At 41.1% G+C, this 15759-nt stretch overlaps 1 protein-coding gene across 1 annotated transcript in view; it reads right to left on the minus strand.

The window, feature by feature from the left end:
- The window catches only part of KCTD1 (potassium channel tetramerization domain containing 1), a 218682-nt gene extending 203563 nt beyond the window's left edge, over positions 1-15119 (minus strand). The window contains exon 1 of the mRNA XM_077492602.1: positions 14962-15119. Within this exon, the coding sequence (XP_077348728.1) occupies positions 14962-14970 (9 nt within the window). The 5' untranslated portion in view covers positions 14971-15119. The remainder of the gene's footprint in view (positions 1-14961) is intronic.
- Between the last annotated feature and the right edge of the window lie 640 nt (positions 15120-15759).

Below are 15759 nucleotides of genomic sequence, written 5' to 3' on the forward strand. Positions count from 1 at the left end.
GTGGACAGAGGTGCCCTCTAGCTATGTTGAGGCAAAAATTGAATCACGGAACAAATGGCAGTGGGTATCCAAAGGCAAATAATGTCAGTGTTGACTGGATTGTACCTTAAACATACTTCTCTAAAACATATTAATTTTAAAAACATAGCAAATAGCATTAAATGTTATGAAAGAATTAAAAAAAATATGCAAATAAAATTGTATTATCAAGACTATCTGTTCAAAAACATGGATATTTCATGCTGGAAGCCTGTGATTGCCTCTGGACTCAGAAACAGCCAACAGCTAGGATATGTTTGCCTTCAGGAAATGAGTAAACTGCAGGTATATCTATGGGTTGATGAAGATGTCTTCCCTTATGTATCAACAAAACCTGCTATCTAGCTGTCTATACTTCCACACTTCTCCCTCTGAGGACTTCTTGTTTATTTGTACATATACCTGGCAACCTCAGGGAAGCCCTCGGAAAAAAAAAAACCAGATGACCATTTTAGGACAGCAAGCTGCCGGGCATGGTCTAACCAAGTATGAGAAGCAATACTTTTATTATAAACATGCACACCTTCTTTAAAGTGAACATGTACTTTGGCAAAACCAGGAAAAGTAACAGATGTGCTTTATTGAAAGCACGGTAGGCTGGCTTTACCTACATTATGACCCAAGAGACCAGTATCATGTGCTGCTCAGGCTCACTGAAGGGTGTATGAATCCTTAAAATCCCCAGCTGGGAGTGCTGGTTGGGAGGGAGCCTGTCCCGGCTCCTAAGATAGCTCAGTATGAAGGAAGATGTACCCTTGACTGCACATCCATAATATCCCAAGGTACCATAGTAAGTGGCAACCTCAGCCTGGACTCTGGCCAGGCCATGCCCTGCCCTAAAGGTGTTTCGCCCCGCCCCGTCCCTTGGGACTCAGTCATGGGGATGGAGATCCCAGGCATGTGGGGGAGTTTTAATGCATCATCAACTCACATTTAGTGAAAAAGAAGTGTCAGGTGTGTGCGGATCTATTATAGAAGTGTATGAGAGTGTATCAGAACTAGTCTGTAATTAACCTAATCAGATCACAGGGACCTATAAAAATTGGATAGCATTGATATATAAATACAAAAAACAAAAAATGCCAAAAAATACAAAATACAAAAAAATGCAAACAAATGTAGTATCCGCAAGGCCTAAACTTTGAGTGGGACATCACTTACTATTATGAATAGTTCTCTATACAGTTTTCTCCACCCATCTTCCTTTTCCCCTCCACCCCCCCCCCCCCTTTTCCCTGAACCTAATTAAATTTGTGCTCTATAAATTGTATACAACTTTCTATTTACCCACATTAACCACACTCCCCTGCTGCCCCAATCTGTGGTGGAACCCTGAAATACCTTTTAGAATTGTGGGCACAACAGATAATCCCCCTTTCTCATCGTTACGCAGTGCTATGTGCATGAGCAGCCAATAACATGGTCCCAGTGCTGTGCCTTGCACAGGTTCTGACTTTAGGAAAGTAAAAATTGCACAGTAATCTTGAGGCACACTGGCAGTGGATGTAGGTGGATGGAGATCACAGGGAAGGTGATTGTGTCCTGCCAGTGTCTTTTATGGAGTATACCTGTTTCTTTGGCTTAAGTTTTGAGTAGGGGTCCAAACCTTTTGAAGAGTGCGCAACAATGAGCAGATGACAGTTCTGCGTCCACTCTGCGTATGCAAAGCGGACACAGACATAGCCCACTCTTATCTGATCAAATGGAAGGGGGCAGATCCACTTTCCATTTTTTTAGCAGGTCGGACTGGAAGGAGGCAGGTGTAAATGGACACAAGTCTGTTTACATCTGCCACTCCATAGAGGTAAATGGAGGGTCCGACAGATCATGTTAAAGGGGCCTAAGGCTACTTTTACATTAATTGTCTGCGGTCTATCCACACCTGTGGCTTTCCTGCAGGTTAGCTGTACTTTGCCATAGAATTCTATCATATCCTGCAGGTGTGGTGCACTTTCTGAAAGTGCACCAAAGCCACAGGTAAAACCAGAAGTCTACGGCTCAATGCAGGTAAGCCACAGGTACACTGCGCTACACCTGTGGATACGTTTAAAAGCAGCCCAGTAACCACTGCAGAACAGATATGTCCAAATATACGCTGTGATTTTAGTAACAAACTTGCTGTCCCAAGCAGAGTGCATTTGGTATCACTCCGCCTATGACAGGAGCCGGTGCTATACAGTAAGCATTGGCTTATGTGGCTCTGCTCCGCATCTGCTTGCTTTCTCTACCGCTGGCTTCATTCACAACACTGATGCTCTGGCATGGCGGGTAGACACTCTGCAATCTGGGCTTGCTAACCTGCCATCCCAGAGCAGGAGGTTGTGGGCCACATCAGAGGGCTCCGCGGGCCACTGGTTGGGCACCCCTGGTTTAGAGTATATGCCCAGGTCAACAACATGAATATACAGTTCAGTAGCTCTGCTGGCTCTGTATTTTTTTTTATGGTACATGGTATAATTGTGATTCCACATTTTAAGATGATTATGGTACCTACACATACACACAGCATCCCATAACACTACCTACTAAGAGCTCTGCAGTATATCTATGCCCCTTGCTCCTTTCCACTGTGTATCTCTGCCCCTTGCCACAGTATATCTATGCCTCTTGCTCCTTGCCACAGTGTATCTATGCCCCTTGCCACAGTGTATCTATGACCCTTGCTCCTTTTCACAGTGTATATATGCCCCTTGCCATAGTGTATCTATGCCCTTCGCTCCTTTTCACAGTGTATCTATGCCCCTTGCTCCTTTTCACAGTGTATCTATTGCCCTTGCTCCTTTTCACAGTATATCTATGCGCCTTGCTCCTTTCCACAGTGTTTCCTTCCCCCGTAGCCTTAATAACATTTTGTAGATTTAAAGGCTTTAATTGTAATGGATTTTATTTAGATTTGTATTACTTTACAAATGAGTCCATACTGTCAGTCATCTACATAGATTTTGAATATATAAAAAAAAGAAAGAAAATCTTGACTGCAGAATCCACCACCTTTTAAACACAAATGCTCATAGTAGTAGAGTTTAGGAGAGTTTATGGGCATTTGCTTTTATAAGCATTTTTTTTTTTCAAAACATTCCCCTCCACTCATTTTTCATTCTTCAAAAATGCTGAACACTCCTAAATGCTGCATTAAGGCTTGTTTAGGTGCATTTATGAGTATTTAACATTTTTTTCTGTCTGAAAACTTCTCTCAAAAACACACTTGTGATGTTTTTTTCTGCCTTTAAACTCTCCTCTTGAAATATGCCTCTAAACAACCTTATGTGTATGGACACATTGAGCCGCTTCTACAGGCAGGAGAAAAAAAAAATACAAACACCTGCCGAAGAAGCATATTTTATGCCTGGTGTGCATGGACCCAAGTTTTTTGGTACAACCAACTGTTGCTTAATTAGTTAAGTGAAGTCCACCAGTGTGTATCAAAACTTTCAAATACACATGCAGAAGACATATCAAAAGAAATTGCATTGTGATGACCAAGGAGCTATCAAAACATGCCTGGTATACAATTCTACATGAACACTAGGGGGACAAATCTCAAACTGTAACATCTCTGCTGTAGCAGCCAGGGAATGACAGCTCTGAATCCGGAAGTGATGAAATCATCATTGCTTCCAACTTCATTAGTCACAGAGGAGATTGAGGAACAGATGTTCCTCCATCTTCTTTGTGTTTAGCTAGCCTGACCTTTTACTATGGTTCTAACCTCCCCGAAGGGATGGGAGAGCTGGGGAACCACTGCAGCCACGAGCTTCTTCTTATAACTATAACCACTTGCTAAAAGGATGTTTATATACGTATGGCACATATCAAGTGGTTAAACATTCCCAAGAACTTTGTTAAATCTGTTATTTAAACAAAAAAAGAAAACAAAAAAAAAAAAAAGATTATTGCACAAATGTCTAAAGAAGGCACCTACCAAAATTACCAAGATTTTCCTTCACAGTTCGTGAAAGTGTTCCTATTGAAAGATATCCTATTCCTATTCTGGTAGCCATTCACATTTTTGGATTTTCTCTCACTTGTAGTAGGTCCTCACTAGTACCTGTGAGGACCTACTATACCTTCTGTCTCCATTTTTTGGAGCACATTAAGTATCAGTAATACACGTGTACAGACACCCTTGCATTTTTATATTGTCTTTTCTTGAACATTGAACATGATGCTCTTAACTATGTTTGGATATCCAACATCAATGATAGATTTTTTTTATCCTTGTGTTTTATGTTTTATCCTTGTGTATAAATAAAATTATATTTTTATTCAAATAAAGACTAAAGACAAAAAAGTATTTTGTCCTACTGGCAGGGCTGGACTGGGTCAAAAATTTGGCCCTGGACTTCATCCAGACCAGCCCACTTTAATTTTGCAAACAAGCACAAAAACAGTATATAAAACTATACGTAATTGTGCAAAAAAACATAAGTAGTATAACAAAAGGAGTCCTCACTAACCTCTTTTATTATTTCACTTGTTCTCCTCTGTATTTTTTTCATCTTTCTCACATCACTGCATGAAGTTGAGGGCGACCCGCGCAGCCATTACTTTTTCACTGAAACCGGCCCACTGAGCCATCGGCCCACCGGGAAACTCCCTGTAGTCCCAATGGCCAGTACATGCCTGCCTACTGGTCCCGAAATACTCTATTCTCCTATCCTTGGAGACTAGTTTGGGGAACTGTCTCTATCCCCAAATCTCTTACTTTTGGTGATAATGGTCACCAAGACATACAGTAGATAGATAAAGTCGCGCTAAGGACTATTTTCTTAATCTGTGGCCAAAAAATAAATAAATAAACTGTGGGTAAGGAAACTAATAAAGGGTTAGAGCTGCCTATGCCTAGATCCTCCTACCCTTAGATAAGGGGGGGGAGGTAAAAGATAGAAAATTGAAAAGTGGGCTGTGGCGCTAAAACCCAGTGTGTGTGCAACTCTGTGCATACAAGTATATGTGCATCAAATGTACCAGTGCTATCAAACAATTATTAATGATCTAATGTATGTATAAAGTGCTAGTGCTACAGTGACCCTTCCATATATTCTACTTATATTATGGATAACAATTTCATAAAAAATTCTGAAAAACAAAAAAGAATACAAAAGATACAAAAATCCGAATAATTCAAAAGTGCAAATAAACTAATCTCAGCAATCATGCAGAATTCGTGCAAAATTATTTAGTCCCAAGAAATGTCCTTTAACGCAAGAACTTTCCAAAATCGCATTCAGAAATCGCTGAAGAGTCGCATGCTGTAATATTTCAAAAGATGGTAGTAAAGTAAAGTGACTAGTGCAAAAAAGTCAATGTAGAGAGAAAACATTCATCCCCGGTGCGCCACTCAGTATTGTGGAAATGTGATGGCTCTCACCAGATCCAATCCCCCTAAGGGGTTAAACGAGCTTTCACAGTGTAAGCCACTGTGCTGCTACTTGAACGCTGCTGCTGGTGCGCTGGGAGAATGCTCATTTTTCAGTTCATATGTGCTCCGTGGTTATATACATGGGGGGGAGAGAAGCATATCAACAGCGCAAATAACATGGGCATGGCCACGTACGTGTACCTTTCCCATAGCCAGCAGCAGTAGTGGCCGGCGGAGTTTACTTCTTTGGCTTGTTTTTACACATGTGAATTTCTCTGAACATATTGTGAGTAACTTTCTTTTTATAATTAAATAAAAGCTTTTACAAACGTTATTTGCACCATGGATATGCTTCTCTTCCCCCCCCATGTATATAACCACGGAGCACATATAATCTGAAGAGTGAGCATTCTCCCAGCGCACCAGCAGCAGCGTTCAAGTAGCAGCACAGTGGCTTACACTGTGAAAGATCGTTTAACCCCTCAGGGGGATTGGATCTGGTGAGAGCAATCACATTTCCACAATACTAAGTGGCGCATCGGGGATGAATGTTTTCTCTCTACATTGACTTTTTTGCACTAGTCACTTTACTTTACTACCATCTTTTGAAATATTACAGCATGCGACTCTCCAGCGATTTCTGAATGCGATTTTGGAAAAGTTCTTGCGTTAAAGGACATTTCTTGGGACTAAATTATTTTGCACAAATTCTGCATGATTGCTGAGATTAATTTATTTGCACTTTTGAATTATTTGGATTTTTGTATCTTTTGTATTCTTTTTTGTTTTTCAGGATTTTTTTTATGAAATTGTTATCCATAATATAAGTAGAATATATGGAAGGGTCACTGTAGCACTAGCACTTTATACATACATTAGACCATTAATAATTGTTTGATAGCACTGGTACATTTGATGCACATATACTTGTATGCACAGAGTTGCACACACACTGGGTTTTAGCGCCACAGCCCACTTTTCAATTTTCTACCAGGACATACAGTATAGAGAGAATGAATCTCCCTAATGGTGGCACAAACCACAATAAAAACCTGGTAGGTGACCCAATCCCTCTCCAATGTATTCAAAATTAAAAATAACTTTTGCCTTTAGGTATACTTTAATCCCTATTATAGATTTTTTTTATTGTTCTCTGTATCCCTGTTGCAGAAATGTCTCCTAACTTCTAACCCACTAACCTCTGGCATTAGAACAAGAAGTGAGGTTAAGAGGGAGCATTAAAACCTGACAATAGTTTCATAGTTTCATAGTTAGTAAGGTTGAATAAAGACACCAGTCCATCCAGTTCAACCTGAGTGAGTGTCTACAATTGTCCCTATCCTTGTACACTCACATCGGTCCCTACCCTCAAGGAGCTCACAATCCACGGTCCCCATTCATATACTAGGGCCAATTTTTGGACAGAAGCCAATTAACCTACCTGCATGTCTTTGGAGTGTGGGAGGAAACCGGAGTACCCGGAGGAAACCCACGCAGGCACAGGGAGAGCATGCAAACTCCAGGCAGGTAGTGTCGTGGTTGGGATTTGAACCAGCGACCCTTCTTACTGCTAGGTGAGAGTGCTAACCACTACACCACTGTGCTGCACTGTGGGTCTAAACCTTCTATATGTTATCCAAAACAGAAAAAAAAACTAGTGGCTGTAGTCTAACTTTCAATATAGATTACATATAATACAGTAAATGGTCAAATGGCCAATTTCAAGGGTAAAAGATGTGTTTTTCCCCTTTATGAGCTAGCTTTGTGATACAGCCTCATAAGAAGATCTGCGGAACATCTCTGTTCTGTATGACACGACCTGAAAGTTTATTTAGTACTCAAATCTAAAGAACAGCATTTCTCATGAGTTTGAGAAACAGTATGCTGAATGTAGCATTTCTGCCAAGATTAAATTGTAACAATAAATGTAACAATAGCATATATATGGAGTTTCTAAATAAGTGAGACACAGTATAATGCTTTATAAACCTTGGTGACCATTGCCTGGATCTAAATGAAAGAAAAGTCCCTTAACAGATATCATGCAGATTTATGTCACCTCCTACTGCCCCGCATATAAAATATGTACTTTTAAGTCACAGTGTGATCTGTACTCATTGGTTTAAATTGGCTGATTACACTAATGAAAAAGGAAAAAGTCATAAATAACCCATGACATTATTACTGGCCCTTTTCCTTTATGTATTACATTCCATCAGGTAATTAAATCCCCACTCCAGGCAAGAAAAATGTAAACTTCTGTGCAACCTCCCTGCCCATAAATGGATGGAAATGTGTCTGATCACTACTGAACCAGCCAAATTTCGATCCATGAATGGCTGGCTTTGGTCTAAATGAGCCCCTACAAACCCTTCCATTGTGACCAGTGTGCACCTACCTAAGTCTTTGTGGGGTCTATTTATCAATGTTTTCACTTAAAGTGTTACTAAACCCAGGACCTTGTACTCACTATATCTGGTCTCCCATAGTACACAGAACATGGAAATGAAATTATTTTAGTAAATATAAACTGCTAAATACCTTTTCTCGTTAGCAGTATATAGCAGTCTTGTGACTTCTATTAGTGTCCGGCTGAGCACCGGTTAAAGCTTGTAGGAGGAGTTTTCATTCTCCTCTGACTGACCTATGAAGCTGCATGACCCCCAAACCTCTGTCTGGACCGTGCTGATTGGCCCTGTGCTAATCACATAAACCCTCCCAAAAAAAAAAACTCTCTAGCACTACACACCAAACTGAGCATGTGCCTCCAAGGCTCTGTAGTATCAAGAGATGGACATATGAACAGAGCATATTCCTGATGATTTTAAAGCATTTTTCAGGTGTTTTACAGGCATATTACACATGTTTTTATACATGGTTTAAGCTTCAGGCATTTGCTTTCTGGGCTGGGCAAGGGAGGGGAGCAGTTCTTCAGACATAAAAACGCACATTTACAACTGCTCTTATTCAACTTATGGGTCCAAAAATGTCTAAATATGCTATACACAAAAAGTTCATATTTTTTTTCAGCAAAGGGTAGGGCGACTGAGAGTACAAGGGTGAACCGGACATTTAGGCTTTGTTTAGATATGGGTGAGTGCATTTAGATAAGCACTTCACGGGTATGAGAACCAATTCATTTCAATAGGCTACCCATGAGAAATGTGGGGAAATAAGTCCTGGACTTTTTTAAAAAAAATTGCGCTGCACCGAATCACATGGTCCTGTGGCACCATATGCGCATACAGGAAAGTACTCTGGATGCCAATGTGTGCAAGTGCCATTAGGAATTCATGACACCCTAATTTCTGCATGTTTCTTTACAGATCAGAAACGAACGCAATTTTGTGTGCGTTCCCCAACTGCAGAGATATGAACCTAGCCTAAGGCTAGGGCTGCTGTACCTGCAGGAAACGTTTAATACTCACTATTGTCTTCCTGATTCTCCTCCTGGCCAATCAGGAAGTGGGTCCTGAGACCCATCACCCAATTGGCGGAGAGGAGAAGCAATCCTAGAGAGGAGCAATCAATGGTCTTTGATCACTCAGTATTTGGCCTTAGAGGTGGCGGGGCACTGATGCTGCACACACCTAGATAGTTATGTACTTTTTTTTTTTTTTTTTTTTACAATCCAGAACTTCTTTTTAAGCCCTCATGCACTTAGGAAATCAAAAAATCCACTTTAAGTGTCCATGAACACTGGGCATAGACAAACCGAGTTCCCTTGGCAGAAAAAAACACCCACATGGTGCTTTTGTACAAGTGTTTAGCACTTTTTTCTGCTTCAAAATGCTGAGTTTAAAACATACCTCTAAATGTCCTGGACATTTGTGTATGGACACATAGGATAACATTGAGCTGCTTCTACAGGCAAAACTCCTACACTAAGTTTGTATGTTCTCCTTGTGCCTGCGTGGGTTTCCTCTGGGTACTCCAATTTCCTCCCAAACTGCAAAAACTTGCTGGTCGGTTAATCGGATCCTGTCTAAACTGGCCCTAGTATGTATGAATGTGAGTTAGGGACCCTTATATTTAGAGGCGTAACTAGAACCTTCAGGGCCCCAGTGTAAGAAACCATGAAGGGCATTAAGTGGGCCTTCCCACTGATCCCAAGTCCGCTGGTTAGGAGAATTTAAAAGCGACTGCAAGGAAAGGGAGGGAGGATGCCTGAGCCCCCTCACAGTGGCTCAACACCAGGGCCCCATCGCAAGGGTGACCTTTGCAACCCTGATAGTTCCGCCACTGCTTACATTGTAAGCTTCTTGAGGGCAGGGACTGATGTGAATGTATAATATATAATATATATATATATATATATATATATATATATATATATATATATATATATATATATATTAGGGCTGTTACTGATTAAAAATTTAGTGTTCGATTAATCGATTTTTTTTAAATCGATCAATCAACTCATTTTGATTAATTATAACACACATACAGATCCAACTACTTTTAGCTGATGTCCTTGCATTGCAACTCTGCATTAGTTAGTGGTAAATGTGGTATACACTATATAGAATCACCCGACACTAGTTAGTTTCCACAATCCATGACTTAACTTCACAGTTCACACAAGTACTTTTTAGATTCAAACTGTAGCACTGACGTAAGTAATTTTTTTTTCCACAGTAGTGTGACAATCCCTCCACCTCCGGTTTAACTAATCTCATCTTATAGCATGGACCCCTGTGCAAACAGGTGGTCTTGCAAGAGGTTATCAAAAGGGTTTTCATGGAAAATAAACTTCTCTCACGTCTCCTTAGATCTCAGCAAGAATGTCTGGTCATGGGTAGAAAGAAAAGATCTAAGTGCTCACTGCTTAAGTATAAGATTTAATTTTTGTGTTCAAACACAAATTACTCACATAAAGATGATAAAAACACAGCATGTAAAGCCGACAATCGTGTTAGTTCCGTAGGGCAGCAGCGGGTGATGTCATGCGTAGCTCCTCCCGCGCACGGGTTACGTTCCATCAGAACTTCAACGTCACTGGACTCCACCCCCCTTCCCTTCATTAGCAGACAGAGGCACTTGGTGAAGGGGGAGGAGTCCGTGACGTTGATGTCAGTGACGTAACCGGATTTCCATCGGAACTCCCGAAGACACGGAAGCCGTCGGAGAGGGGAGTACCGGTCAAAATAATTTTGATCGATCAAAAAAAAATTAATGATAAATCGAGGAATTAATCTTTAATTCCCACAGCCCTAATATATATATATATATATATATATATATATATATATATATATATATATATATATATATAAAGCGTAAATTGACGGTTCTATATAAGTACCTGTAATAAATAATTAGAATGCATTAACGCCAAACGCATATAAATTAATCTGTATTCAACACACAAAATACCAGGGCTATGGCTGCAGCAATATGCCATAACAAGATTACAGAGGTCCGAATGGCAACTTCACCACTGGATCACTTTTAGAAGGGGCAAGAGGGATGCCACCCCACTCCCGCTGCTTTCTGATGGTTCACTGAGTGGTCATATAAGCCCGGGACCAATCTGGCGCTGGCATTGGATTGGCATAGAGGTGAGCGAAGGCAAGATCTCTTTTAAAGATAGAGGAGAGATGAGATTAGACCCCAGATCTCTCAATAAAGAGGACCTGTCGTGCTGTATTACTATCGCAAGGCATGTTTAAAAAAAATGAAAGGGACAGTGTAAAAAAAATAATAATGGAATATATATATATATATATATATATATATATATATATATATATATATATATATATATACACACACACACACAGTAAAACCTTGGTTTGAGAGCGTTTTTCAAGACAAGCAAAAAATTTGAATAAATTTTGACGACTTGATATGCAAACGATGTCACAACTGAGTATAAAAGAGAAGAGAGGCGACTACAAGTGTAGCAATACAGTTCCATTTTATGAAGATCCAACATTTAGCAACTCACATGGTTGATGATTAAAAGAGGCACATCTAAGTATGCAGGCATCCGGGGTAAAGCTGTCCATCCTCCTCACTGCTATTGACGTCGTCCCTTCCATGTTGCGCTACACGAGCGCTTCAAGCCTCGCTTTCAGATCACTCTACTGCAGGTTAGTCTTCCCGGTCACGATTGCAGACTGACAGCAGTGAGAGCTGGTGGTGTGGAGGATGGTCTATGTGGACAGCTTCACCCCCGGATGCCTGCCTACTTACCCGGATGCCTGCCTCTTTTAATCATCAACCATGTGACTTTTAAATGTTGTACCTTCATTAAATGTAACCATAGTGCTACACTAAGAGGCACTTCTCTTCTCTTTTATACTTTGTAGCTCCTGCTGGGTTTTGCGTCTAATCCCCTTGTGGAGGCTTCCATTTGTGGATGGACATTTTATGGTTACACAACCTGCTCACATTGCTATAATCTTTTTCTATGGACTATAAAATGAAGGACTTATGAATAAATGGTTGTGGAATGAATCATTGGAGTTTTCATTATTTCTTATAAGGAAATTTGCTTTAATATACAAGTGCTTTGGATTACAAGCATGTTTGTGGAACGAACTATGCTCGCAATCCAAGGTTTTACTGTATATATCTATAGATATACAATCTCTCACAAAAGTGAGTACACCCCTCACATCTTTGTAAATATTTTATTCTATTGTTTTGAAATTACACTTTGCTACAATGTAAAGTAGTGAGTATACAGCTTGTATAACTGTGTAAAATTTTCTGTCCCCTCAAAATAACTCAACACACAGCCATTAATGTCTAAACCGCTGGCAACAAAAGTAAGTACACTCTTAAGTGAAAATGTCCAAATTGGGTACAATTAGCCATTTTCTCTCCCCAGTGTCATGTGACTCGTTAATGTTACAAGGTCTCAGGTATGAATGGGGGGCAGGTGTGTTAAATTTGATGTTATCGCTCTCACTCTCATACTGGTCGCTGGAAGTTCAACATGGCACCTTTTGGCAAAGAACTCTCTGAGGATCTGAAACAAAGAATTGTTGCTCTACATAAAGATGGCCTGGGCTATAAGAAAATTGCCAAGACCCTGAAACTGAGCTGCAGCATGGTGGCCAAGACCATACAGCGGTTTAACAGGACAGGTTCCACTCAGAACAGGCCTTGTCATGGTCGACCAAAGAAGTTGAGTGCACATGCTCAGCGTTATATCCAGAGGTTGTTTTTGGGAAATAGACATATGAGTGCTGCTAGCATTGCTGCAGAGGTTGAAGGGGTGGGGGGTCAGCCTGCCATTTGCCAGACCATATGCCAGAAACTGCATCAAATTGGTCTGCATGGCTGTCATCCCAGAAGGAAGCCTCTTCTAAAGATAATGCACAAGAAAGCCCACAAACAGTTTGCTGAAGACAAGCAGACTAAGGACATGGATTACTGGAACCTTGTCCTGTGGTCTGATGAGACCAAGATAAACGTATTAGGTTCAGATTGTGTCAAGCGTGTGTGGCAGAAACCAGATGAAGAGTACAAAGACAAGTGTCTTGCCTACAGTCAAGCATGGTGGTGGGAGTGGCATGGTCTGGGGCTGAATGAGTGCTGCCGGAACTGGGGAGCTACAGTTCATTGAGGGAACCATGAATGCCAACATGTACTGTGACATACTGAAGTAGAGTATGATCCCCTCCCTTCAGAGACTGGGCCGCAGGGCAGTATTCCAACATGATAACGACCCAAACACACCTCCAAGACGACCACTGCCTTGCAAAAGAAGCTGCGGGTAAAGGTGATGGACTGGCCAAGCATGTCTCCAGACCTAAACCCTATTGAGCAGCTGTGAGGCATCCTCAAAGGGAAGGTGGAGAAGAGCAAGGCCTATAACATTCACCAGCTCCGTCATGTCGTCATGGAGGAGTGGAAGAGGACTCCAGTGGCAACCTGTGAAGCCCTGGTGAACTCCATGCCCAAGAAGCTTAAGGCAGTGCTGGAAAATAATGGTGGCCACACAAAATATTAACACTTTGGGGCCAATTTGGACATTTTCACTTAGGGGTGTACTCACTTTTGTTGCCAGCGGTTTAGAAATTAGTGGCTGTGTGTTGAGTTATTCTGAGGGGACTTGAAATTTACACTGTTATACAAGCTGTACAATCACTATTTTACATTGTAGCAAAGTGTCATTTCTTCAGGTGTTGTCACATGAAAAGATATAATAAAATATTTACAGAAATGTGAGGGGTGTACTCACTTTTGTGAGATACTGTATATATAATAAAAATACATATAGCTCACTTTTGTGAGATTTTGTAGATACATATAAATATATATACACGGTAGATATCTATCTATTTTTTTTTTATCTATCCAGCTATCTATATATATTTTTATCTATCTATATCTAGATAGATAAATATATATGTATGTATGTAAATATATATATATATATATATATAGATAGATAGATAGATAGATAGAGAGAGAGAGAGAGAGAGAGAGAGAGAGAGAGAGAGAGTTATCTCTTTTTTTTTTTTAATAAATAAAATAAATAGTGCCCAATTTATTATTGGGGGGGGGGGGGGTTGCTGACACCCAATGCTCATACCCCGTGGCACTGGGGCGATTCTATGTATTCTGAAAGATGCTGCAGATTATGACAACATTATATAAGAGAAGCAAACAAATAGTACAGAGATCCTAAAACACAAACTGTAAATACAAATAAAAAATAAACTTTAATGGAAGGAGATATGATTGTGTCCCATCCTCTGACAACATTATGTTTGCATACACTGATACAAAACAGAGAACTTGGGAGGACTGCACCCCATTCCAGATACCTACACACAGCAGTTTCCCCTAAATAATAAAACAAATCAGCTAATTAAGAAAAAAAAAGGCGATCCAGCAGAGAACTCCCATCCCCTGCAAGTTGGGCACACAGATGCCAGGCAGACAGGGCACTGCCATCACTTTGATGTATCTCCCAGCAGACAGGCACCCACCGCCCTCTACAGTCCCCCTGCAGGAAGTGCAGCCTCCATTCTCCCCCATACACACACAGACAGGCGGCCCGGTCGGTGTTGTCTGGTCTGCGGTGAAATGATAAGAAAGGCCGGCGTTAACCCTTTGTAGGGAGGCGGCACACCTCCCCGGAAGGACCGTGCAGCCGCCCGCTAACAGCAGGGAAAAGCCCCCTTTCAACCCCCCCGGGGCACAATGTGCAGCAAGACAATGGCGTCCTTCAGAGAAAGAGATGAGAGGCTAGAGGTGAGATGGGAGGAGGAAAGTTGGAGAGACATCGGCCACACACACACACACACAGCATGGAGCCGACAGACACAACACAGCTCCGGACTCAGCACCGGACATCATCCCACCATGACTCTGGATCGGTCACCCGACACTCACACACACGCACAGACACCGATCGCTGCCTTTTCCCATCTGAGTGCAGCAAGGAAGTGCTGACGATGAAAGGAGAGGAGGAAAAAAAAAGAGAGAGAGAGAAGAAGATTATCCAGGAACCTGGCACATGCGTAAAAGCAAGTTGCGCCCTAAAGTCCCCAGCCATAGCAAATAATAGCAAAGCTGAAAGCGTCAGATCTTACCTGAAACATGAAAAAGCCAAAGTGTGGGCTGCCAACTTCCCCCTTCTCTCCTTTATTTTCTGCCCTCTTTTATTTCTTTCTCTTCCTCCTGATTTCTTCTAGCGATCTGCTCTGCTCGCTACACCAGAGAGAAATGCAATAGCTTGGCTAAGGTAGAGAGAACAAAATACAGAGAATAGTTGCTCCAGGGCTTTGAAACCCCTCAAGGCAAGGATCAGGATACAATTAGCTCATGCCTCTACCTCCAAGTCTAAATCAATCTCCAGAATAAAAATGAAATTAAATTAGCCTGGCTCACCAGCAGATAGACCCCCTTTTCTTTTTTCTTTTTTGACAATATGACATATAGATATATATATCTTTTTTTTTTTTTTTGGTGTTGTTTAGCATGTAGCATGTATTGTTCCTGCTTTTATTTCCTCTCTGTGTAGGGGGGTGGGGGGGACACAGTCTCCAGATCCAGCTTCCAACTTGCTTATTACTCTCCTCTTGCACAGAAAAGCTGATTTTAATCGTTGTGATTAGTTTTGATGTAAGGTTTCCCCGGGCGATTTCTGCAAATGGATGGAGTGTTTCTTGCCAGAAGAGAGAAAAGCAGCAGATGATGATAATTATAAGGATTGTTGGTTGTTTTTTTTTTATTTTTTTTTATTTGTATTTAGATGTATGTGTCTCGTTCCGCTTCCCCAAAGTTGACCTGACATTGTCACCGGACTAAGGTCGTGCAACTTGTTGATAAGGATCACCTACTGTCTCATCAAGGCATGTGCGACGGTTTGGCAAGAGAACAGCACATTT

This window comes from Lithobates pipiens, unplaced genomic scaffold (assembly GCF_037356315.1).
Source record: "Lithobates pipiens isolate NorthernLeopardFrog02 unplaced genomic scaffold, aLitPip1_a1.2 Scaffold_19, whole genome shotgun sequence".
NCBI lineage: Eukaryota > Metazoa > Chordata > Amphibia > Anura > Ranidae > Lithobates > Lithobates pipiens.